At 39.4% G+C, this 27,998-nt stretch overlaps 2 protein-coding genes across 2 annotated transcripts in view; one reads left to right on the plus strand and one right to left on the minus strand.

Moving 5' to 3' along the window:
* Nucleotides 1-27,998, plus strand: part of stim2b (stromal interaction molecule 2b) — an 860,843-nt gene that overhangs the window by 234,643 nt on the left and 598,202 nt on the right. The window lies entirely within an intron of this gene.
* Nucleotides 595-27,821, minus strand: htra3b (HtrA serine peptidase 3b). Its single transcript, XM_073907442.1, has 9 exons — nt 27,086-27,821; nt 12,540-12,639; nt 10,113-10,335; nt 9,437-9,631; nt 8,376-8,408; nt 7,807-7,921; nt 6,022-6,079; nt 5,540-5,635; nt 595-2,012 (listed from the first exon to the last, which is right to left on the minus strand). The coding sequence occupies exons 1-9, from the start codon at nt 27,495-27,497 to the stop codon at nt 1,844-1,846; spliced, it is 1,401 nt and encodes a 466-aa protein (XP_073763543.1). The 5' UTR covers nt 27,498-27,821; the 3' UTR covers nt 595-1,843.

A 27,998-nucleotide genomic window follows, 5' to 3' on the forward strand; every position in this document is an offset into this window, starting at 1 on the left:
AAAATAGTACATTTTTATACGACTGAAGGGCAACGCGGTGGCGGAGTGGGTAGCACGTTCGCCACACAGCAAGAAGGTCACTGGTTAGAGCCTCAGCTGGGTCAGCTGGCATTTCTGTGTGTTTGCTTGTTCTCCCCATGTTCGCGTGGGTTTCCTCAGGCCTATCCGGTTTCCCCCACTGTCCAAAGACATGTGGTACAGGTGAATTGGATATGTTGGATAAAGTTGACCACAGTGTATGAGTGTGTATGGATGCTTCACAGTGATGGGTTGCGGCATAAAAAATTTGCTGGATGGTTTGGTGGTTTGTTCCGCTGTGGCGACCTCAAATTAGTAAGAGGACTAAGGCAAAAAGAAAATGAATGAATGTACGACTGAACTTGCCCGAATTATCCACTAAACTGACAAAATGTAAAACAGTTAGTTTCCTTGTGAGATCAGGCTGGTTGAACTGTGATAAAAATTAACCTGTGCATTGAACGATTTTATTGCACACTGTCCAGCGAATCAGAATCAATAATTTCAACAAACCATAGTATAACTGCAAATAATTTACCTTGGAATGTCATGATTTTACAAATCAGAATCAGTTTTGCTGAAAGCCATGTAATAAAATTGATTTGAATAGATTTGACAAATATTATGGCATAATAATATGTTAAACGCGTTAATCTTGATGGTGTTTTTAAATGCAAGTCTCATCTTCGATGAATATTCTGAAGCGAAGTGCTGCTTGAAATATGCAGCCATTTGTCATGTCTGGAGTTTGTGATCCACAGGTCCTGTCCAGACTAGAGAAGAAGCTTTGTTTACTGGAAAACTCTGAAGAGCATTCTGGATCCACGAATTGCCAACCAACACACTCTAACTAATCGTGAATCAGGTCTTTTACTAAACGCTCACTAAACGTGTCTTTTACATATCTTTATTAGATGATTAACCTGATGAAATGCATTTAAATTAGAAGCAGCTACTCTTAAGTTCAGCAAGTACATGCCAAGAGATGTTTTTTTTTTTTTTTTTTCTGAGAAAAGTTTATTTCATTGGTCCAACTTTCATAGATCCAGCTGAAGAGAACCAAACAATATGAGCATATTTGTAGACGTGATAATCAAGACATGATATGCTTTAAACATTTTAGACAAACAGGAACATGAACATGGACAATCTGATGATAGATTACATGTAAAGAAGACATCGAGAAGACACAAGTGATATAAAAATTATATACAAAAAAAAAAAAAAAAAAACTTGCACAGCAATTGATTCTTGCCACTGGTTCCACAATGAAGTTTCAGCAAAAAAAGAAGATATTTTTGGCAACTGATAATTGAGACATTTAAAAAAACAAGAAGAGAATTCACTTGCTAAAAGATTAAAATAACTATCGTCAACATCAAAATAGTTTATGTTGTTTTCTATGTATTTCTCGTGTTTGAAGTGATTTATTTCTTGTTATAGTATTTCTTAAATGGAAATGTCATCCTAAGCTAAACATTTCATTGTGCATTGCTTGTTATTTCTGCTACGAAACTTCAAAAATATCCCCAGCTTTGTTGTCTTCTACAAAATACAGTACTGTACTTTTCAGATTTGCCATAAAGTAAATCTTTTTCTGCTTTAAAGAAATGAAATGCCGTTCATATAAAATCTCTTATAGGCAGACCTGACATGACTGAAATTGAAAAAATAAAAAGCTCAAGGTTAGATTCCTTTCTGCTTGTCAAATGGGTTCTTGGTGTTTTGTAGAAGAATTAAACATCCTCTTAGCCACGACAGCACATCACTGATATCAAAAACCCAGTCTTAAGTTTGGTGGTTCACATTCTTGTAAATGATGACATCACTGCATGATGATGTCAGGCTCGATATTAAAGAGCAGGTCGTCGTTTCCTCGTCGGACCTCCAGCAAAAGGGTCATGTCTTGGTTTAGCGCCTCCTTCAGGTCACTGGTGCTCAGCAGAGGTTCTCCGTTTAATTTGACAATAATGTCACCGTCTCTGATGCCCCCTCTGAAATATAAAATTAGAAATTGTACGATTGTTAGTTGGATCTTTATACCTTTAAAGTGTATTGTACAATCAGCTGATCAAATAGCAAGGTGATTAGGAGCACAACACTCAGAAATAAAGGGTCAAAAGCTGCCACAGTGCCAAAATGAATTATATTGTAACTTTAATGTCATATATGTAGACAAGAAGTATAAAAATGTTAAATTAGCTTGTTTTAAGGATACCACCCCAGTGACAGCTTTTGTCCCTTTATTTCTAAGAGTGAGCAGGTGTTAAGTCAAATAAATCAGTTTGTAGATATGAAATACTGATTTAATATTATTAAAAGCACTCATTTTCCCTTTTTCAAGACTTAGGATGAGTCTTTTGTGTCTCTAGAGTGTGTCTGTAAAGTTTCAGCTCAAAACACCCATCAGATTATTTGTTATATCTTTTTATACAACAGTTCTGTCTTGTTCTTGAATCTGAATGTAGTTGTTACTACATAATACATGTGCAACATACTGCCAGCTAGCATTTAGGAAGTGTTATTGCAGAGCAACACAAACAGCACACAGAAGCATATATGCACGTTTACAAGCAAGACAAATTGCAAGGCTGTGGATCAAGCTGATCACTCGATGCAGAAGTATAAACCAGCCTTCAGGCTGCCCCCGAGGAGAGACCCCAGGGGAGAAACCAGTAGTAAAGACTGATTTTTACTTCTGCGTCAAGCACACGCGTATGGTCTGATGCAGCCATCGTGTGTTCTCAGACCCTTTTGCCATGGCTGACGGCAAAGCTGACAAAAAGGCTGCCACACATCTCTCAAAAAATTTAACCACGTCGCAACGGTGAGTAGTGCAAGCTCTGTGATTGGTCAACTTGGTAGCTGTGACGAGTGTGGGCGGTGCCGTGAGCCTGATGGAGCGAGTGTTTACAAGTATCGAGTCCTGTAATGGAGCTCTAGCTGGAAACAGAACACCCATAAAGAAACTCTACGTAGAGAAACATAAAAACCTCACTGCCAGGTAGGGTTTCGGAAGTGTTATTGCAGAGCAACACAAACAGCACGCAGAAGTATAAATGCACCACTGCACGCAGGACAACTTGCAAGGCTGTGGGTCAAGCTGATCATTCGATGCAGAAGTATATACCAGCTGTAGGAGAGACCCCAGGGGAGAAACCAGGAGTGAAGGCTGATTAAAGTTCTGCGTGAAGCACACGCGTATAGTCTGACACAGCCTTTGCGCGTTCTCAGACCTATAAACCACCCTTAAACATTCTTCAGTTCCAGCTAAGGACAGCTTCTCTTACAGTAAGCAGAAGTTGACCCTGACAAAATTGGATATCAGCACAGCTCAAACGTTTCCATCGCCATTTCTTTCATTCCTTTTTTGTCGAGAGTCTATTTAAGTTTAGTGTGCTGCGAAACCAGAAGTCAACAGGACTAGTCTTTTGCTGCCTCAAACTTGAAACTCAGGACTGCCCCAAGCCTCGCAAGGACAAAAGAACCAACCACCAGCGAACCCACCTGAAACCCAGCGGAGAGATTTCTTCACATCACAAAAGGAACATAAGTAACGCCTCCAGTCTGTACTGAACTGGTGTAAATTATGTATATATATTAGGGTTATATATATATATATATAGCTTGGTTTGGTCTTACAAAATCTGAGGTTTTTCCATCATTAGACTCTCGAAAATTTTTCTTTTTCTTTCTTTACTCTACACTTGTCTGAACGTGTATTTGTGTTAGGAGTTTCTGTTGGTCAATAAAGTTTTATTTTGTATAAAGAAAGATGCCTGTGCATGTCTATGAATCTAATGTCTTAAACTTCGATCTTGCTAACTTGCTTAAACATAAAAGGGTTTTTACTATATTTCAAATAGCAATAGCCCTTACTGAAGTCCACTGTCCATTCTAATAATTGCCGGATGATTTGTTTGTTCAGATTTAAAGAGTTGATTCATTTGAAGACCCCTTTAAAATAATGTTCAATTCTCGTTGAGCTACAGTAATTCGCTAAAGATGTTGTTTACACACAATAGATTGGAGATCAAGTCTCATACATTTGAAGCTGACTTGGGCCTCTATTAATTCCTAACCCCACACTCCTGTCAGCTAAGTAAATCATAATGCCATTGATGTGGACTCACCTAAAATTTGACAGCATAATACAATAAAATGGACAATAAAATCGCATGGTCAGGGAAATTGTTGAAATAACACAGCCACAGGACTACCTCAGCATGTCTGGTCTTTTATGACCCAAGTATACCTTATTTATGATAGATACTTCTACTGTATATAATCTCTAACTGCTTTCTTGAACATGACAGTAAGTGCACTATACTAGAATGGTCTCCAGAGTCACCAGACCTGAATCCAACAGAGTACATTTGAGATAAGCAGGACCAGAAGATTTGCATTATGCATGTGCAGCTACTATGTGATGATATAATATCATTTTGGGCTAAAGTCTCTGAGGGATGTTTTCAGCACCATGAGTGCTATAACAAATTGAGACAGTTCTTAAGGCAATAGGAGTAGCAAGTTGCACCTAATAAAATGGATGACGAGACAGTTCATCCCAAAATGAAAATTTCCTCACCATTTACTGACACTCGAGTGATTCAACTGTCAGGAGTTTCTTTCTTCTGTTAGAGGACACAAAAACAAGATATTTTGAAGAACAATAAAATGCAGTGTATCTTCCTTTGTGTTTAACAGAAGAAAGATCTAAAACAGATTTGAAACAAATGGAGGATCTGTAAATGAGGAAAGAATTTTTATTTTGGTTGATCTTTAAAGGTCTTGTGATATTAAAATAAAACATTTTAGATGTTAGGTTCAGTCTGTTCGTTTTAAAGATATCTAAAACGGTGACACATTTCACATTGAGAACATTTCTAACAGAAATTATATGGAAAGTTTTCTGTTTGTTTTTTTCACGTCATCTCATACTTCTATTTCTTATCAAATATTAATCAATCAAATGCTCTCTAGTACACTTGATCTCAACCACTCTCATTGGCAGAGCTGCAAACAAAATGCTATTGGCTGTTTTTTTATAAAAGGGGAGGAGCTATTCTATGCCCCACCCTCTCATTATTTTTGAGTTGAGATTACACCAAACATAGAATAAAAATGAGTATTTTAAAGCACGATATTTTCCAGAAATAGATTGCGGCTGGAAGGGCATCCGCTGCGTAAAAATGTGCTGAATAAGTTGGTGGTTCATTCCGCTGTGGCAACCCCAGATTAATAAAGGGACTAAGCCGACAAGAAAATGAATGAATGGAATGAATTTTAAAGCACTTCACCTTTAAGAAATGCTTCACTTTGTATTGTGATATATTTAATATACCAATTGAATAAGCCTGTTTAATACAAATCTGCCATGTCTCCTTTCCAGTAGTGGTCTGTGATCTTAAATAAGTTGTCATCCTCTGAGCACAGACGGTGATAAACTGCTTTAGCTGTGAGTTCTGAAGCTCAGCCACATCTGAAGGACCACAGTGCATCTGGTTTGGCTGCTACTCACTTCTGAGCAGGCGAGTGGGGAACCACCTCATGGACGAAGATCCCACTGCTGACATCAGGGAAATCAGGATTCTGCTGCTTCAGCTCTTCCACCAGACTGAAGGAAACACACACAAAACCTCACATATACACACACTCACACACAATATCTAAACAGCCCAACACTATTCATTTACAGTATGTGTTGTTGTGTGTTAAGATAAGTTCACCTAAAAATGAAAATGTGTGTATTCACCCTTCACTTCTTACAAACCTTTATGAGTTTCTTTTTACTTAACACAAAATAAGTTATTTTAAAAATGTTGTATACAGCTTGACTTTAATAGTATGTGTTTTTTTTTTCTACTAAGGAATGTAACGGTTCCTTGTTTCTAACATTCTTCAAAGTATCTTCTTTTGTGTTCGACAGGAGCTCATAAAGGTTTGGGATCATTTGAAAGTGAGTAAATTGTCTTTTTCAAGTCTATTGTCAAGAACACTTACGCGTCTGTGATGGTAAGCATTCGGATTCCAATGAAACGCTTCTTCACAGATCTTGTCTCTGAAAGAAAATGTAAATGTGTAAACAGTTTTAACCCTTTCTCACTTTTTTATTTTTTTGCTTCTGGAGCATTTGACCTAATTTAAATCCTGCTGTCTATGATATCGGAACATTTTCATCCAATCAAATGGCAGTAAAGCTCTCCTTGTCTCTGCTATGTTGAAGAGAAGCAAGGCAGCCTTTTATTCTGAACAAAGTAGCCACAATTTCAATGTTTTATTTAGCTTTATTGATATGTTTGCCAATATTTGATTAGGAGATTACATTTAAAAAATAAGGTTTGCCTATACTAATTAAAGTAAAGAATTGATTGTAGAATTAAAAGCTTTAAATCAGGTAAATATGACATTAAAGGTTCAGGACACCCCGGAGAACTTTTCTTTTTATATTAACAGATGTGTGTGTGTTGAGCATCAGACAATGTTAGCAGCTGTCAGCTTTAATTGTGGGGAAAACTGGATGATTTTGAGCTTTTGTCAGCTAATTTCAGCTTCCGGGTTTAAAATGATTTTTGGGGCGGGATCAAAATTGGCGACGTAGCGCAGAACTGCAAGTGCAATGATGACGCGTCAGTTTCTCATTATTATTCATAGCTGAGTTTTCTTATCCTATGAGAAGAGCCAGCTGCTTAATTATTCATGAGACCTGCCAGACCTGCCAGTGTCAAGCCCGAGCTGAGAGACACGGAAACCACAGCACAGTATTTAGCCGTTCATGAAGGCTCATATGCGTTTGTTTCCATCATCCATGGGGTTTGTTGCATGTTTTCCCCCGCGATCTTGTCAGGGCCGACCATACTGCAAAGTGTGTGCTGCTAGCATTTTTGTCAGGAATGCAGCACGAGAATTAGAGAATGGCGGACGCTGTCTTTTATCAGGAGTTCGTTCACATTCAGACACATCACTGTGCTGCTGTGTTTGCCTAAATCCTCCAGATTACCAGCAGGGCTAATGGTTAAAATAGACATGTCAGGAGACCTGCTGCACTGAGTCTGCTCGATATGGGGATTGAGGGAGAAGTCCTCATTTATAGGGTTTACATGAACACACTTATCTTTATAATGAAATAAATTGTGGTTATGTGCATATGAAATTACGAATAACAAGTGTAGCAGGGCATTAAATCACTGTTCATTTCTTTGCATTTTAACTTTGTAAACTATAAACGCATGCGTCTCCTCACGATTTGTGTCTCATTTTGTGAGCTAACTGACAACAACAGTTGTTCGCTCACGTTCTCCCCTGCTGGCTACGCCCACTCCTGCCCGATGCTCGCTTAGCTCCACGCCCATTAATCATGCATCTTTTGAAAAAATTCTGAAGTAGACTTTAACCGAAAGTGGGGGGTGTCATGGCCCTTTAAATATGAATGTCCGTTATAATGCACAGTGGGTTATAATAACGTGCAGTCTGTAAAACAAAAACCTAAAAATAAAAGTTAAACTTTTATATTTAAGGTCCATATTCAAGGTCAACACCTGTGTTTGACTTAATATTCATTGAAATGGACAAAAAAATCAATGAAAGTTTACTGAGAGAATTGACATTTTTAGTATTCTTATTTGGTCTCATTCATGGAAGACTTAACAACAGGAACAATGTATTTCAAATTTTTTCTGAAACTAAACATAATTCAGGTCAAAAGGGGTTAATCCTGCTCTTATTAGCTATTGAAAATAAAACGTCTAATGTCAGATATGATCAACTTTATAAGAATGTCAAGTGTACCTTTGTTTTGCTTTCCCAGTGAATCGTTTAAGAAGCGTGTGATTCTGTCTGAAGGAATGGCAAAGGAGATTCCTGCAGCTACTTTCAGTGTGTTGATTCCTATCACCTCTCCATCCTTACAGGACAGAAAAAATAAGTATTAGCATGTTTAAATAGTCACCTATGATGAAAATACTTTTATTCAACTCAAGTCAATGCTTTTTTTTTGTTGTTGTTTTATGCAACACAACAGACAAAAAGGGAGCAGACTTCATAGTTGAGATTATGCAGAAAATAGTGGGCATTATAGATTCAGAGGATAGAGAATATTCCTGTAATGCATATTATCAAATCACTGTAAAAAATGCTGACAAAAAGTCAAGACTACACATGTTTTTAAGTTACTTTACTTATTTTATTAAGTCAATCAGGTTTCAACCGCAAAGTTGAACTTTAGTTTTTTAATTTTTATTCTATATTTCTAATATTTATATATTTTTTTAAATAAGTTGAGATGACTAGAACATTTAATTTGATTCAACTGCAAATGAAATTACAAAATAATTATGGAATAAAAATGAAATAATTACCAAATTAACCAGTGGTCCACCTGAGTTGCCATACTGTGAAAAGAAAAGAACATTAATTAATCATACTTCAACAAATATTACCCATATCTTATCTTAATGGGGTTACATTTGCTCCAAAAGTACTGAAAATAAATATTACACTGAACAAAAAACTAAATCTAATGTGTACAGTAATTCAGTGCAAAACTCAAATACTGTAGCTAGAATCACAATTAAACTACAGAGGAACAAAACAGGCCTCAAATATAACTGAATAATAAAAGAGGGCATTCAAAAAGAAACAACTGCTACTAAAAGATTTTTAGGTTTGACTTTTTTTCTGTTTTAATGCTTGTGTCTTAATGTACACAACACCCCCTGAACTGTCTGAAAAACGAGCATGATATGAATCATATTAGCATGGTGATTGAGTGGTGACTGTCGCGTCAAAGCAAGAAGGTTGCTGGTTCGGGTCCCGTCTTGGTCAATTGGCATTTCTGTGTGGAGTTTGCATGTTCTCCCTTGTGTTAGTGTGGGTTTCCTCCGGGTGCTCCGGTTTCCCCCACAGTCCAAAGACATGCACTATAGGTGAATTGGTTTAACTAAATTGCCCGTATTGTATGTGTGTGAATGGGTGTTTCCCAGTACTGGGTTATGGCTGGAAGGGCATCCGGTGTGTAAAACACATGCTGCATAAGTTGGCAGTTCACCCCAGATTAATAAAGGGACTAAAAGAGGGCCGAAAAGAAAATAACTGAATTAATTACAATGTTGACCTATCATATACGATTAAACCAACCCTTAAAGCTACCCATCCAACCTGTCCCTAACTTTAACTGTGCCCATACCTTAATAGCAGCACAGGTGCTGTGCAATACAATATAAACACTGTAAGTACATAGTACTGTATTTTATATAAATATCTAGTAGTTATGACCACCTAATATCAACAGGAACCACAATTTTATCATAAATTACCAGTGAGCTAAACTGCAAAACACCTGCAGAAATAAATGTCAGAGGTTGTCCAGATTTCGCTAGTAAGACTCATAGCATGTGTTGTTCTGGTTGTTGTGTCTTACGTTGATGATGGCGTCAGTCTGGATGTAGTCCATGTCTGAGTCCTGGAGGCCCAGTTCTTTCCCATCTCTCTGTGCAGTGCTGACGATTCCTGTCGTCACTGTGTTCTGCAGAGCAAATGGACTGCCAATAGCCACCACAAACTCACCCGGCCGCAGGTCTGCAGAATGACCCAGCAGCAGCACAGGCAACTTTTTCTGCCAAATGGATGGAAAAAAGACAATTAGCAAACACACTTTGACTTGTGTTGCATAAATCAATGAACAAACCACCTGCATGTGACAAACTCTCTCCACTCTGTCCGCACCAGACACTTTCTTATTAAAATATGTTTATAGAATTTAGTGAAATTCAATGTGCTTCATGCAGATGAGTGGGCTTGACAAACCACCTGTAGGAGACACACTTTATTTCTCTTCATATGCACCAGATACCTTCATATAAGCACCCCATACTTCCAAGAAAACATTGCGCACTTAGTGTTCTTCACACAGGTGAGTGGGCTTGACAAACCATCTGTGTCTCTCTCTTTTCTGTATCTTAGACTTATAGCATATATATACTGCTACTCTGGGTATTTGAAGTGTTTCTTTTATCTTCACTTGTTAGTTTCATTGGGTTAAAGCATCTGCTAAATGATTAAATGTAAACTCAAAATCCAGTAGGCATGTCTGTCACCTGTGGGTTGATTTTGATGGTGGCAATGTCTGACTTCTTGTCAATGTCTTGGATTGTGGCTTCATACACGTCTCCATCACGCATCTGAACTTTGAGACGCTGATGACCCGAGACTGATGTTGTGCTGGACACCACATGGGCATTTGTCACGATTAACCCAGTTTCTGACATCACAAATCCAGAACCGCTTGACAGTGGGACCGTTCGACCAAATAGAGGGTGACTAGAGGGACAAAAATATACATAACGTAAAATAAGCTGAAATTCACATTGGTTAATTTCCCAGACTTGCATTGAACATTTAGAATAATGAGATATAGTGAAAACATGGTTTTGTTCTCTTTCATTGTAAAGAGAGAATTTATTAAGAAAATACTTTAATAACACTTTATTTTAGGGACCAGTTCTCACTACTAGTGGCTTATTATTACCTGCCGATTGTTAAGGTATTGGTTTATTTGTACTTATAAAGTACATGTTTTCTATGATCTACAATGATTCAACAACCCTAATCCTAGCCAATACCTAAAACTTAAAACTACTACCCTTAAAGCTGGGAGTACCATTTCTTAAAGGGCACCTATGATGAAAATAGGGAAACATATTAGGGTGATATGAAGACAATAAGTCTCTTTTTTTACACTTCCTGATGTTTAAATAGGATCCAAATCCCTCCCATTTTTAGGCCCACCACAACATGACATAGGAGTGCATTTTCCCCACCCACTGAATTGATTAACAGGCATATACATGTCCACAGATGATTCTTTTGCTAGTAAACTGGGATTAAAATATCTGTTATAACTCTATTTTCATAAATGTTTTTAAAACTGAGCATGTTTGTAATAAAGAGAGTAGAATACAGCATTTATGCGAGACTCATCATTTCAGAAAGGCTTGAATAAACTCCACCAGAAACACATCAAATAAACTTGGTAATGAGCTGTATTTCAGCTTCATTAGTGTCTCTCTCTGTCACTGACGGCTGCATCTCTGACGTAACACATGATGAGAAGCAGACACGCATGTCGGAGTGGTGGGCAGGGAGAAGCAGCTCATTTGCATTTAAAGCCACAGGCTACAAAAACAGCTGCACTGAACCCAGACAGCAAAATTCTGCTACATTAAAAAAATCTGATGGACCTTTTGAGCTGAAACTTTACAGACATATTCTGGAGACACCAAAGGCTTATCTTTTATTTTGTAAAAGGGGTAAAATAGGTGCCCTCTAATGGTTTGTAAAATAGCTTTTAAAATACTTAAAAATGTGACTAATAATTTCTACTTTACTGCATTTTTTTACAAAGTCATTCTTAAATGTGCTGTATATACATATATTAAAAAACATAAAAATACTTTAAAAATGCTGAGTTGTTTTTTAAGCAAATTTGGGTGGAAAAACAGGCAAACCCAACTTTACAGTTCAAACATTTATTAAAATGTATAAAAAATGTAACCCAGGTGTTAAATCTTGGTCAAATATAAAAAATACAATTTACAAATTTACAAATACAATTAAATTACTTTAAAAAAATCAAACCCAGTGTTTGGGTATGTGCAAATTTTCCCCAATTTTTAAAAAGTTTTTAAGAACAACCTACTATATTTTACAGTGTAGTATTCTATATTTAAATAGATTTACTGTAAGCAGTCTTTTATTTAATTAATATAACATGAACTGAAAGTACCATTTGCAAAATCTGATCTAGCAACAACTGAAATTTACACCAAATTCTGACACGAAAGCAGCTATCTTTTTTTCACAAAAGTTATATTACAAAAGCTTTATCACCTCAAATATTCAAGCTTCTGTAAATAAACAATCACAAAAACATAGAATTTTGACCCTTGATCAGTTCGATTGGTCATTTTTATTTTTTTTGCCAATATCCAGAAATATTGTGTGAATCTAAATTATCAATTTTTTCCTCTTTTAAACCAAACGTCATTATAATATATATATATATATATATATATATATATATATATATATATATATATATATATATATATATATATATATGTGTGATTTTCTCAGTATTCTAATTATTTTTGAACCCTCAGATTCCAGATTCTCAAAAATCTCTTTCTCTGCCAAATATTGTCCTATCCTGAATAATTATACATCACTGGATAGCGTGTTTATTCAAATGTCAGATAATGCATATATCTTGTTTTCCAAAAATGGACACTTATGACCGGTTTTGTGGTCCAGGGTCACAAATATGCACCTTCTGTATATAAAACATGTGTTTTCACTATTTCTCCTTGCCTGACATCATTGTCAAATGACCAGACTTGGCAAAAGCAGCAGTGCATGTGTTCTGCCCAGTCTTTCACACACAGCTGTGTTTGTAAAGCACCTTCCTCTCACTTCGAACACAGAGCCATGCCACACCATCTAAGTGTTTGTGTGTTTTGACTTACTTGAGGAACAGCTCAATGTGCACCACAGCAGGGGCGATCTTCTCCACCACGTCAGCAATGAAGTTGAATTTGTACCTCGGGCTGTTGGGATGTGTGGGACCTATACTAGCAGAAAGAATTACTCATGTTAATCAATAATCCCAATCTGGACAGCTATACATTTTCTCCTGTAGTGCAGCTGCTCTTTCTGTTTCATAATACACTCTAAAAATGTGTTTTCTTTTGATATATATATATATATATATATATATATATATATATATATATATATATATATATATATATATATATATATATATATATATATATACTGTATGTATATATATATATATATATATATATATATATATACTGTATATATATATATATATATATATATATATATATATATATATATATATATATATATATATACTGTATRTATATATATATATATATATATATATATATATATATATATATATATATATATAATTTTTTTAAAGCTAAATATGGTTAATATAATAAATATTGTAAACATTGTAACAATATGGTAAATATTGTTATTTTCCCTTGTAAACAGTGTCCTTATTACGAAAATACTTTCCAAAATTGCAGAATAATAGAATGTTTCTAGACATTGACTAATTGTTAACATCGATGTGAAACAGAGGTTGTTTGGACAATTATTTTTTCACAACATTATATTTAGGGGTGGAGCTTAATTTTTTTAGCTCCTCCTCTCATCTTTTACTGGCACCAAACCAAGGATTGGAGTGGCGTGGCTAAATATATCTCAGCCAAGCATTCAAACTGATGTAATTAGAGAAGGACTGCCATTCCAGAGCAGAGGACAGTGGTCAGATTTAAGTAAACATTACCAAAACAACAGTTTTTTTTTCAGTGGATTAACTTGCATGGATTATTTGTTCATCTTAAGGCAGAAAAAATTGTGCTAGTATAATAAATGCTGTAAGTTTCAATGTCATGTGGATTTGAAAGGTCCCTTGAAGAGCTTTGAAATTTATTCATTCATTCATTCATTGTCTTTTCGGCTTAGTCCCTTTATTAATCTGGGGTTGCCACAGCGGAATGAACCGCCAATTTATCCAGCATATGTTTTATGCAGCGGATGCCCTTTCAGCTGCAACCCATCACTGGGAAACACCCATACACCTCCATTCACACACATACACTATGGACAACTTACCCAATTTCCCTATAGCGCATGTCTTTGGACTGTGGGGGAAAACCAGAGCACCCAGAGAAAACCCATGCGAACACGGGGAGAACATGTAAGCTCTTCCCTCTTTTCAAAAACAGCCAATCGGTTTAGTCTATACCACAACAATTGATCTCGAGCACATCAGACTCATGAGAATCACAGTCCATATAATAGTAACAGTGAGTCTGACTGGTCATTACTCTGCTTTAAAATACAGTTTTCTGTGTAATTCAAATGAGTTCAATATGTTTTGTGGTGCATATAGAACATATGATTCAGTCTGTGCTTCGTCTTTGGGCTGAAGCAGACTGTATTTGTGTGTTGTGAATACAGACTTCATCTACCTCAAAGGAAATGTATTTACACTGTCTGTATTCCTGTAGTACTATTCACCAAATAAAAATGGACACTGTGTATCTCCTTGTTCCTGTATACTGACTGTATATGCATTTAGGCAATGTATTTTCCTCTTGAAACTTGCTGTAGAGAGGTGCTGCCGTTCAGATCAACACACCTTGACTATTGTCATTTTCTTATACAGTATTTACAAGTGTTGAGGCGAACCCTCAGTTTGACTCTTTGACGTGAATACATTATCAATTTCAGCATGCAGCAAGAAGGGGGAGGCACATAGCAAATTCTAGAGAACATATGATTGGTCAGAAGATTTGATGAGAAACTGAAGCATGAGGTAATGTCAAGAAAATTTTGATCAATTTAGCTGGAGGTGACAAAGTTTTGAATGTGTAAAGCCTCGGCGGGTAGGGTGAAAATAGAAACAAAGTGTGAATCCAAACGCAGCATTTCACGAAGATTTAATGAAACACAGATTAATAAAACAAAACTAAGACAAAGAAAATCCAGCTTAAACCAGCCTAGGCTGGTTGGAGGGTTTTAGCTGGTTGACCAGGCTGGTTTTAAAGGGGTTTTGGCTATTTCCAGGCTCGTTTCCAGCCATTTCCTGGTTTTAGCCTGGTTTTAGCTGGAAATAGCTGGACTGGTTTTGGCTACTCTCCCAACCTGGCTAGGCTGATCAAGCTGGTCTTAGCTGTTCATTTCACAGCCTGACCAGCTAAGACCAGGCTGGAGATGGCTGGAAACCAGCCTGGAAATGGCCGAAACCCCTCTAAAACCAGCCAACCAGCCTGCGCTGGTTTAAGCTGTTTTTTTTGTATTTTAGTAGGGAACCAAGACCAGGAAACACATCGTCATTCTCAGACCAACAATAAACAATCGACAACCAGAAGAAAACACAAACTAGTATATACATTCCTCCTAATCATTAGAACATCCATCGCAGTTGTGTCTGTGTATGCGTGTGTATCCTCATGAGCTTCAGCTGGGACCAGGGAGATTAGTGCAAGGGAATCTGGAAGTTTGAAGCTGCGGTCATTCTGTACTTTTCTCCTTATAGACTTACATTCATACGCACCCCAATGCGTCAGACCAGAAACGCAAGCTCATGCGCCAAGTTTTACAATTCGCTGCGTTGGAAAGTTCAAGCTTAGTGAACTCTGACCTGCAAAATCACATTTCTTGCGTGAGACCAATCGAGGATAAAAACACATGACCTTTCTGGACAGAAATTTTAAACATGGACCAGTCACTTGCATTTTTTATTTTGTCTAATCATGTTGTTTTATCCCGCAAGCTTAAACTCTAGTGTGACTACATCTTAAGTGTGTGATGTGATATGCATATAGTTCTCCAGCGATCCACAGCCGCTGGTGCTGGTGCACATGATGGCGCAGTGAGTAGTGCTGTGACCTCACAGCAAGAGGGTCGCTGGTTCGAGCCCCAGCTGGGTCAGTTGACATTTCTGTGTGAAGTTTGCATGTTCTCCCCGCAATAGCATGGCTTTCCTCCAGGTGCTCAGGTGTCCTCCACAGTGTAAACACATGCGCTATAGCGGTTTGATTAACTAACTAATTTGGCTGTAGTGTATGTGTGTAAATGAGAGTGTATGGGACACGCTCAGGTTACTAAAGTAACCCTCGGGGAACGGAAATGCTATTAGTGGATTTGATTTTAGGAAAATCCACGAATTGGGAGGATTCGGTTCAGAAGCCGCTTGTCTGAAAGAGTATGGAACGGGCCAATGAATGCCAATGAATTGGCAGCGTGAGCTTGCGCAGGTGTGCTTCATTGTCAATTAACCCAGCATATAAGCACACCTGGAGCGAGCAGACGCCATCCTTTTTAAGCTGAAGAGACTTTGCTAACAGCTAAGGGACAGTCATTATGGCGATGGTAAATAGCATTTCCGTTCCCCTCCTCGGGGAACGAGGGTTACTTTAGTAACCTGAGCGTTCTCCTTCGGGTGGGGAACCTCAATGCTATTAGTGGATTTGATTTTAGGAAAATCCACGAATTGGGAGAACTATGGAAAACGCCATATTGACTGCACCTTACCAACGCCTCCGATAAGAGGATAGTCAAGCAAGCGTGACACACCCACATCATGGGAGGCGCGGTCCTCCAACGTGTCCCTGGCCCTAACTTATCCCACTTCAACGAAAGTTTTACGGATTAGGTATATTTTTTGGGAAGTCGTGAGCATCTAGATAATTCTAGGAAATACGACAGTACGTTGGGAAGCATGCAATCCCGATAGGGAGGACGCTGTGGAGGCCATCCGCTACCCAATGGGGGAGAAAAGATGGCAAAATTACAAATGGACTAGCCCTAAGAAGGGGGAGTGCGCATAAAGAAGGTGGTTAGCGGAGAAGGAAGACACGGGTCCACCCGAGAGGGGGGACTGAACCGTGGCGGAATAGGCATATGGGATCACCTAGTGGAGATCACGCATAGCAGGCACCTATACCCAAAACGCGGGCTGACCAGCGGGCAGGCCTACAACGTAGTGGGCCAGCAAGTGACTCCTCAGCTGAGTCAGTGCGGGGGGCCATGGAGGAATCTGCAGGGCTCACCTGATGGGGAACTTACTGACAGATAAGAAGGCGCACATATCTCCGTGTTAGGGAAAATGGCGCCGCAAGCGTGTTACAACACCCTACCGAGTTGTTTCCTCAATCACCAAAGGGTTACCTAATACCCTTGAGAAAACCGGCTCCACTCGCAGATTGTAATACCTAGCAAATGTGTTGAGTGTCGCCCAGCCCACAGCTCAACAGATCTCTGTTAGAGAGGCGCCGCGTGCACGTGCCCAGAGGATGCAACGCTCCGAGTGGAGTGCGCACGCACTCCCGGGGGAAACGGCTCACCTCTGCTCGAATAAGCAAGTGAAATGGCCTCCAAAATCCAGACCGCCATAACAGACAAAGAGCTGCTCAGATGATCTAAAGTACTGAGTACGGTCCACATAGATGCGCAGAGCGCGAACTGGACAGAGTGGGGAAAGGGCTGGGTCTGCCTCCACCGGGGGCAGCGCTTGCAGGTTTACAACCTGATCTCTAAAGGGAGTGGTAGGAACCTTGGGCATATAACACGGGCGGGGTCTCAGGATAACGTGAGTGCAATCCGGCCCGAATTCCAGGCACCAGTCACTGACCGAAAATGCCTCCAGGTCCCCGACCCTCTTAATGGAGGCCAACGCGACCAGCAGAGCTGTCTTCAGGGACAGAAATCTTAAAGATACTGATTTGAGTGGCTCAAAGGGATCTGTGCACAAGCTCATGAGAACGAGGGCGAGATCCCAAGAGGGCATGAGAGGGGGGCGAGTTGGATTAATTTGCCTAGCACCTCTAAGGAACCGGATGATGAGGTTATGCTTTCCCACAGTGCCACCAGCTACCGCGTCATGATGAGCGGAGATGGCAGCCACATAAACCTTGAGAGTGAAGGGCGACAGCCTGCTCTCCAGCTTCTCTTGAAGGAAAGAGAGCACAACACTGATCTGGCAGTTTCAGGGGTCTTCTTTGCGAGAGACACACTATTCAGTAAATTGACTCCACTTCAGGGGGTAGGCGTGCCTCGTGGAGGGGGCTCTAGCCTAAATGATTGTATCAACCACCGCACTCGTGTCTAAGGACCACACGTGGAGGTTCCATAGATCGGGGCGAGGGTGCCAGATGGTGCCCTGTCCCTGAGAGAGTAGGTCCTCTCTCAAAGGGATCTGCCAGGGGAGGGCCGTTGCGAGGAGGGAGAGCTCTGATATCCAGGTCCGTTTGGGCCAGAGGGGGGCAACTAGCAAAACCTGCTCCTTGTCCTCCCTGACCTTGCACAGTAACTGCGCGAGCAGGCTCACTGGGGGAAACGCATACTTGCGCATGCCCCGAGGCCAGTTGTGGGCCAGTGCATCCATGCCGAGAGAGAGCCCTCGGTCAGGGAAAAGAACAACTGGCAATGAGCGTTCTCGGTGGAAGCAAACAGATCGATCTGGGCCTCCCCGAATTGCGCCCATATCAGCTGGACAGACTCGGGGTGGAGTCTCCCTTCTCCGAAGTGTATTTGCTGCCTTGAGAGCACATAAAGTGAACTGTTGAGCATACCTGGAATATGAATGGCGCGCAGCGATTTCAGCCGCGGGTGACTCCAGAGGAGCAGAGGGCGGGCGAGCTGAGACATGCGGTGAGAGCGCATACCCCCTATACGGTTGATATACACTGCCGCCGCCATACTATCCGTCCTGACCAGCACGTGTTGCTGCTCCAGCACCGGAAAAAAGCGGTGGAGAGCGAGGAACACTGCCAACAGCTCTAGGTGATTGATATGCCAATGCAACTGGGCACCCCTCCATAGGCCTGCAGCTGCATGCCCTCAACACACGGCCCCCCAGCCCGTGTTGGAAGCATCTGTTGAAACAACAACATAACTAGACGCCTGTCCTAGAGGCACACCGGCCTGCAGGAACGAGGGGTCGTTCCAAGGGCTGAGGGTGTGGCGACACAGCGCAGTGACAGAGACTTGGTGTGTGCCCGCATGCCATGCGCGTCTTGGGACTCAATCGCGAAGCCAGTGCTGGAGTGGTCTCATATGGAGTAATCCGAGCGGCGTGACGGCGACTGCGGATGCCATATGCCCCAGGAGCCTCTGAAAGTATTTCAGTGGGACCACTATTTTGCTGTCGAGCTCTCTCAGACAGTTCAGCAACAGGCGAGCGCGCTCTCCAGAGAGGCGTGCTACCATGGTGACCGAGTCCAGCTCCATCCCGAGAAAGGAGATCCTCTGCACAGGGGCGAGTTTACTCTTTTCTCGGTTGACCTGCAACCCCAACAATTAATTGGCAATGAAGCACACCTGCGCAAGCTTACTCTGCCAATTCATTGGCATTCATTGGCCCGTTCCATACTCTTTCAGACAAGCGGCTTCTGAACCGAATCCTCCCAATTCGTGTATTTTCCTAAAATCAAATCCACTAATAGCATTGGAGTTCCCCACCCGAAGGGGAACTCAAGGATGCCTTACAAAATACACATAAAAATGTAACAATTAATAAATAACACCTGAAATCAGTGCATTTATGAGAAAATACAAAAACACATCTGCATACAATTATCATATACAACAAGCAAAATAATAATAATCTCATAAGCATATAATAACGATAATCATAAGATGGCTCATGTAAAAAGATGGATCTTAAGATGAGATTTAAAAGTGTGGAGAATGTAGTCTGACTGAAGCAGCCTTGATTTGCAGGCGTGCAGTGTTTATATACTTTCCAACACATTCAGATGGCATGCTGTGATGAGTTGGACAAAGTCTTTTCAAACACAGGAAATGTTCCTCTGTAATTGGGTCTAAAATCACTAGGTGGTTTTTAACCTCATGCATGCTTGAGTTGTGTTAGGCTTGCTGTGTGTTTGGAGAGAACGAGGGAAGTGTAAGGATATAGTGATAGGGCAGGGCATTTTCTACAAACATCAGGGTGGTTTTTCCCTTGACTTCTGTTTCCTGTTACGGTGTTGGCACAGACATCATTACTTTGGCTGCACACCCTGATTGTCCTACTAACCTAAATTCCAGAGCCAGTAAAGAATCAGTTTAGAAGCTGGGTTAGTGCTTTGGTGCATTAAAGTGATGGTTCACCCAAAACTGAAAATTCTGTCATCGTTTACTCACCCTTCACATGCCACAAAGTATTCACTACTATGGAAGTCAGTGGTTACAGGTTTCCAGTTTTCTTCAGAGTAATGTCTTTTAAGAACAGCCGTGTGATGGTGGGTAAATAGTAAGTAAATTTACATTTGTGGGTGAACTAACCGTTTTAGTGCACATAATGGACATGACCCACTTTATTGTTTCTTTGACTTTGATTGATTGATTGATTGATTGATTGATTGATTGATTGATTGATTGATTGATTGATTGATTGATTGATTGATTGATTGATTGATTGATTGATTGATTGAATCATTTATTTTCCTTTGGCTTTTCCTTCTGGTATGTGTTATACGCAGAGGATGCCATTCCAGCCGAAACCCAGTACTGGGAAACACCCATAGACACTTACATTTACACAAAGGTCCAAAGGTTTACACCAATTCAGTGCATTAATTCCCCTATAGCGCATGTGTTTGGACTGTGGGGGAAATTGTGTGTGGATGTTTCCTAGAGATGCATTGCGGCTGGAAGGGCATCCCCTGCATAAAAACGTGCTGGATAAGTTGGCGGTTCATTCTGCTGTGGATTAATAAAGGGACTAAGCTGAAAATAAAATGAATGAATGAATATAAATTATATTCTAAATCACGAGAATCGATTAATGTTGCATAGAAAATTGCATAATAATTGCAATAAAATTAAAATAATTATAAATAAATAACATATTATAATATAAAAAAATATATATATATATATTATTGTAAATAATAAAACTAGTTTTCATCAATTAAATGCAGAAGCTTCTTTTTAATAAATTGACAAATCTTAATGTTTTCAATCTTTGAACCATTACTGTTTCAGTCTTCAAAACTTTAAGGATTCAGACAAATGCTTATTGCAGTGTACAAGAATGGAGTTAAACATAATTCTATCCTATTTATACACTGTAAAAAACGGTGGGCTCCACACACTCCAGACAACATGAAGAAATTAGGTTTAGTTACTATTATTTACAAATGAAGTGGATTATGGCTGTGCCAATAAACAATATCATATCAAATTGCGGTAATTTATTTCGATAGCGATGATAAGCTCTGGACATTTTACTCAATATTAATCTAAAAGCCAATCACACAACAGCAATATGCAACAAATAGGGCTGTGACGGTAATGGATTGTTTGTTACCGCTGTGGTAATGCAAGAATTCATACGGTATGTCAGGATGTTAATGTTGACTCTGTGATCAATTGATTGTCGGTAACCCTTTCAATCGATAAACCTTGTCAATGACCGTACTAAGCTTGGACATTAAAAAGGTTATGCTTTGTGCTGTGACACGTCCACGACTTTACACTTAAAAGTAATAATTCAGTGTTTGCAGTTCACATTACCTTATCGACTCACTCTCTTGATATTGCGGATGCATAAAAACCTGTTATGTGCAGATCTCTGTTATATCCACTGTTGCAGTCGTTAACACGCTGGTCAGGTAATCAAAAAGTAGGCTACATGATGTTTAATTATGAGTGGTCATGGGTGAATAAGACCAATCATTGGTTATTGGTTATGCAAACTTTTAACTACTTTATCTTAAATATTAAAATGTTGAAACGTTTTAATTAATCGCCCCCTGCATGCACAGGATATCAACATGATATCATATTGACGTTGTACCACAACATACCCCAATGTCGTAGGGGCGTTGGATTTTGTTTGGAAATGAAAATCAAGATGATGTCAGAACCCAAGTTGATGTCATCAATGTCTGACGTCCAACCTAAAATCAACCTAAAATCAACCAAATATCAAGGTCTAATCGTGTTACACCTTAACGTTGTGTGGATGTTGCCACTATGACAACTATCAGACGTTGGATTTTGGCTACAACCTAAAATCAACCAAACATTAATTTGACATTGTTATTGGACATCAAAATAACTGTCCTTAGACGCTGGATACACATCGGATTTTGGTCACTTGACGTCATGACCTAAATCTAACCTAATATTAACGTTATGATGTTGTGTGCCTGCTGGGCCAGATCAATGAATAGTTTTGTCATCAAGTGAAAACATATTGGCTTCTATTTTATTTTTGATCATACAGTTGACAAAAAAACATTATTCGAAACTGAATATTTTACTTTTATTTCATTTATATTATAATTGTATTTAACTAACCATTTTGTGTTTTGGCCACCCAGACCCTGAGGTGCTTGACTTCACCTCAAATGTTTGTTCTTCTTGTTTATTTTCTGGATAACTGATCAACAAAAATCAATTCATTTTAAATGTATTTTACAGTTTGTTTTAATTTAAGGCCAAATATGTAAACCGTTTTTGTTAATAAACAATAATTTAAATGGTAATTTAATGAACCGTCTAATTTTTGTTGCATCAGTCATTGTTGGGCTGATAGGTGATGTTTTATAAACAAATTTTGGGAGGAGCACGATCAGTCTTTGATGAGGCTAATACATCACACACAATCATTTTATTATCCAATCAGCTCAAGTGCAAACCTCTATAAATAGTCAAACACATGGTTTTCTCTTGATTTCAGTATCTCTCCACCACCCCAACCTAACACTATTAAACCTAATACCTATTTGAATCTGAGGGGGGAGCATTCTGGAGCCGGGCTAGACATTGCGCTCAGACCCAATCTCTCTCTATCCTGATAAGGCGAATAACATGAGTTAAGGTGTCGTCCTGAGATCAGAGCCCTCTTGACTTCAGCATGCCTTCACCACCCCAACTCCACACTATTAAACCCATTACCTACTTAAATATGAGCGGGAGTGTTCTGGAGCCAGACTAGACACTGCACTCGAACCCAATCTCTCTCTATCCTGATAAGGGGAATAACATGAGTTAGGGTGTCTTCCCAAGCTCAGAGCCCTCTTGACTTCAGCTTCCCTCCACCACCCCAACTCCACACTATTAAACCCATTACCTATTTAAATTTGAGGGGGAGTGTTCTGGAGCCAGACTAGACACTGCACTCGAACCCAATCTCTCTCTATCCTGTAAAAGGGAATAACACGAGTTAGGGTGTCTTCCCAAGCTCAGAGACCTCTCGACTTCAGCTTCCCTCCACCACCCCAACTCCACACTATTAAACCTGTTACCTACTTAAATTTGAGGGGGAGTGTTCTGGAGCCGGGCTAGACACTGCGCTCGAACCCAATCTCTCTCTTCATCCTGATAAAGGGAATAACATGAGTTAGGGTGTTTTCCCGAGCTCAGAGCCCTCTCCCTGGATAGCACGGCAAATATGCATATTATATTCAGTCAAATATCTGTGAGTGTGAACTTGTGAACTGAAAGCAATAACAAATTATATAAAAAATGCATCATATTGTTCCAAATGTAAAAATAAAAGCACGCTAACGTTTCTGCCATATCGCTTAGCCCTAAAGTGGATTGAACATTAACCAACTAAGTTGTCAGAAAAAAAAAAAAATTTGAATTGTGAACAGAATTGTGTTTTTTTTTTTAGCTCATTTTAAATGTGTAGTTTAAACAAAGCAAATAAAATTTTTTTCTGAGTGTAGCCTACATTAATAAACTGGGTCTATATATTCTTACTAGTTCTATAAATACAGTATTATGCTTACATATAATATTTATATAAAGCTATTTTTATATTCATGTACACTAAATCTTTATTCTGGATGAAAACGTTGAAGTTTTATATTTGGAAGCTGCGAGAATCCAAAAGAAGCATGCATTAAAAGTGCACCCGACTGTAAATCATTAATCATATGCAACACCCCATATAAAAGCACATTCCAGTGTGGCTGCATCACGGAGCCGTGACCTCCGAGATTTCAGACTGCCAAGTAAGTCAACTTCCACTGGCGGTGTGTGCAAATTTATTTAGAAAGATGCATCTACTGTTGAGAAACGCCACTCAACCCGAAGTCGTTCAGGCAGAAACTGAAGATGAATGTTTTTAATAGTTTCCTCATTCGTTTTTATCAGTATAGAGACACAATGTAGAAGAGCAACCAATCACACATTGCTGTGGAAAAGCTGCTGGGCGACATCTGTTTCTGAGTTATTTAATGTAGTGATTGTGAGCGTAGTGCTTTATTTTGAGGTTTCAGACTAAATTGTCTAGAATGATAGACTGTAATTTACGTGACTTCATGCTGTGATGATCAGCTGCTCTCCAAATAGCCACGGGGCTTTTCTGTGGGTTCTTTTGCATGATTCGCTGTGTGCCTCGCTACTGGGTTACTCACTAAATATACACACTAAAGTCAAAGTGAAATTAAAATGGACTCTTCTTTTTTTATGTATGTATATAGTAGTGCTTTTTATAAAAGATGTATCTGTGCACGTTGTAATTTACTAAAAAACTATTTCCCTCAGAATCTTTAATAAAATATCATACCTCTCCTCCCTTAAAATTACTTTACTTCTGATCACATCCAATTTTCTTTCACTTTGCTAGCAACACCCATCTTTCAACAACCCAATCAGTTCATAAAGGACGGGACTGTTTAAGTGGATGCACATCACAAAAAAAAAGAAAAAAAAAAAAAAAGGACAATGAACTTCCATCTAGTAAAAAAAAAATGTCCTCGTTTTGGCATGGGTTTCCTCCTGGTGCTCCGGTTTCCCCCACAGTTTAAAGTACATGCGTTATAGGTAAATTGAAATTAGGGAGCATGTCAAACCACCAATCAAAAACCACAGATTTTAGCGTATAGGATCATGAGAATCTTTTAGGATTTCCCAAATTTGTCTCAGACAATAAAATTGTGGCAGTAATTGCACAATGTGAGCACAATGTTAACACACATAGGCAAAGTAGGCAAACAAAGTAAAAATAAAAATTATATATAGCAGTTCTGTTATTCTGTTATATACATCAATAAACTCACTACAGTTTTACAGTTTGAGAAATATTGTATCTCTTGGACAACATAATGTACTTTTGAGGCTTTTTTAGTCAAGAATGTAGTTGTTTAGATTGCAACTATGCAGTTTATTTATAAGGATAGTGCCTATTTTAAATATTTATAACTTTGGAGATACAGCGCGAAGAACAAAGACCAGGGGGCTCATGTATCAATGCTGTATAAGTACAAAAACTTTGCGCACGCCAGGTGTCACGCTAATGTTCAGATTCACTAATGATGAAATTAACGTGGGAATGTGCATTGGTCCGCCACAACTTCATGTATTTCTTATGTGTTTGCTTTATTTCCATTAGTGACTCCTAGAGGCAATTATGTTAAATTTTTAAGCATCGGATCAACACGTGTGAAAAACATTGCTATTAATTTTTAATTGATAAAAGGGGTTCATTGACACAATATTTTTATATACCAATTATGTAATTTAGAACATAAATTAAAAGCCATGTTTTTCACACATGTTAGTGCGATATTTTTTTATGTACACAATTTTTATTTATATATATTTTTGTTTAATTACAGTTGAACCCCTGAACCGCATGGAATGTTTTGACAATGTTTTTGGTTTCTTTTCTGCACATTCAATGTCTCTGGACCTTTTCTGTCTATGAAGAAAGCTCTCGGATTTCATCTAAAATGTTTTAATTTGTGTTCTAAAGATGAACAAAGGTCTCCAAGAATTAAAACCCCATTAGTAATTACCAATTAAAAACAGAATGGCCAGTCTCAATGGTCAGCGACACTGTAGAAGCCAACAGTAACTAATTGGTGGATGATTGCTACCAGCTTAACTATTTTTAATCTTGTGTTGCTAAATTATTGTTGCGTTTAAAGAGTCATTATCAGACCTAAACATCTGACCCACTAAGCTGACCAGGTCATTTCCTGATACACATCATTTCACCCCTTCATTCGTCTTTTAACGCAGCTGTAGGTTGATAGCGTGTCTCCAGAGAGGTGGTACCATTTACAACAAAGTGTCTGCTTGCTCTTCCTGTCACCACAGATAAAAAGTTTTACTGCTGATCTGGAAGAACTTTGATTTTTTTCCTTTGAAAGATAAATGAGGGCATAACGTGGCGCAGTGGGTAGCACAATCGCCTCACTGCAAGAAGGTCGCTGATTCGAGCCTCGGCTGGGTCAGTTGGTGTTTGCACCAACATGAACATGGAGTTTGCATGTTCTTCCCGTGTTGGCATGGGTTTCCTCCGTGTGTTCTGGTTTCCCCCACAGTCTAAACACATGCGCTATAAGGGGAACTGATGAACTAAATTGGCTGTAGTGTATGGTTGCATACAGTGATGGGTTGCAGCTGGAAGGGCATCCGCTGTGTAAAACATGTGCTAGATAAGTTGGCGGTTAATTTTGCTGTGGCGATCCCTGATGAATAAAGGGACTAAGCCAAAAAGAAAATGAATGAATAAATGAATTAAAGATAAATGATAGGGTGTTGGTTAATTTGATAAATGATAGGGTGTTGGTTAATCTTGTTTTGTCAAAAAAAAAAGGCCCAGGGGAAACCATGACTTATGAGGGGGGGCAGGGGGCGCTCAACCTGTGGTCTGTGTGAGTCCTAATGCCCCAGTAAAAGTGAAGGGGATGTTACACTGTCAGTGGGCGCCGTCTTTCGGATGAGACATTAAATCGAGGTCCTGACTCTCTGTGGTCATTAAAAATCCCATGGCACTTCTCATGAAAGAGCAGGGGTGTAACCCCGGTGTCCTGGCCAAAGTCACTCTATCGGCCCTTACGATCATGGCCTCCCAATCATCCCCTTCCACCAATTTGGCTCTATCACTGTCTCTCCACTCCACCAATAGTTGGTGTATGGTGAGCGCACTGGCGCCGTTGTCCTGTGGCTGCTGTCGCATCATCCAAGTGGATGCTGCACACTGGTGGTGGTGTGGAGAGACCCCCCTCATGATTGTAAAGCGCTTTGGGTGTATGGCCATACACAATAAATGCGCTATATAAATACACATTACATTAAATTACATTACCTATGAGTTAGACTTATTTATTATTAATGTACAGAGTAATTGGTATGTTTTAATCTGATGAGATTTTAATCATAAACCCCTTCAGCCCTTTACAACATAAAATTACAATTGTAAATTATATTTATTAATAATTATAAATTATATTTAAAATGATATAGTCCACCCCAAAAAGGAAATATTTGTCATTGTTTACACAAATTTTACTTGTTCCAAACAGTTTGACTTTCTTTCTTTTGTGTTCAACATAAACAAAGGAAACTCATAAAGGTTTGTAACCACTTCAGAGAGTGTAAACAGTGAATGCATATTCATTGTTGGGTAAACTATCGTTTTAATTACATTTTGGCATAAATTCATATTTTGTCCAAAAACATGCCTTCCTTTTGCAGTACACAAATCACTTACCTTGATTGTTTTCACACGGTCCTTTGTGCACGTTGGTGACCGCGGGCAGACCCTGCTGCAGCGCCTTCCTGCTCACAGCCTTCAGCTGGCAGATGTTGCCGTACGTGTTCCCGTCGCTACCGCACACTTTACTGCTGTACCTGCACTGGCACACGCCTTTGGACAGTCTCTTTCCGGACGGGTGCTTGCACTCCAGCCCGTCCCCGCAGGGCAGATCGTCCTTGCGGCCGCACGGCTCGCCCTCCCCCTGCGCGCACACCAGGCAGCAATCACAGCGGTCCGGCACGTACCCGCTCGGACAGCTCGGGCTCGGACACTTGCTCACATCGCAGCGCTCCGGACACTTGAGTTTATCCGCTACAGCAGCTTTGTAGTAAAGAAAAACAACCGAAACACACAAAATGACCTGCATTTCTTTAACTATAAGTGAAAAAGTGTGGATTATCAAGAGTTCTTGGATAGCCTACTCAGTGTCCCCTGGAGATCACCATTACGCATTAAATGTCCTATGAAAAAGTGCACGTTCCTGCAGGCTCGGTTAAAAAGAAAGTGTGGAGAGGTTTGTCCAGCAAGAGGAATATTTTTCTTATCAAAGCCAAAGTGGTTCTCTGATGTGCGCAAATACCGCTGATTTCATATGTAGCTCATTAAAGCAATGTGTGTGAAGCCTCTCAAAATAAATGGTGATGCTACATTCGCATCTGCCGACCATCTCTCGCTCTCAACATCCTCGATTAAAGTCTTGCTTTTCTTTTTCTTTCCAGGAGAGGCGGGGAATTCTCTTACCCCAAACTGTTCTGACGATGGGAAGTCCGAATCTTTTCCGCGAACCGGTTCTTTTAAACAGATCGTTTCATAGATAAACTGATTCAGCCATTATTTGTACACTCAAAAAAGCAGTATATTTATAAAA

The sequence above is a fragment of the Danio rerio genome, chromosome 7, assembly GCF_049306965.1.
Source record: "Danio rerio strain Tuebingen ecotype United States chromosome 7, GRCz12tu, whole genome shotgun sequence".
NCBI classification, from domain to species: Eukaryota; Metazoa; Chordata; class Actinopteri; order Cypriniformes; family Danionidae; genus Danio; species Danio rerio.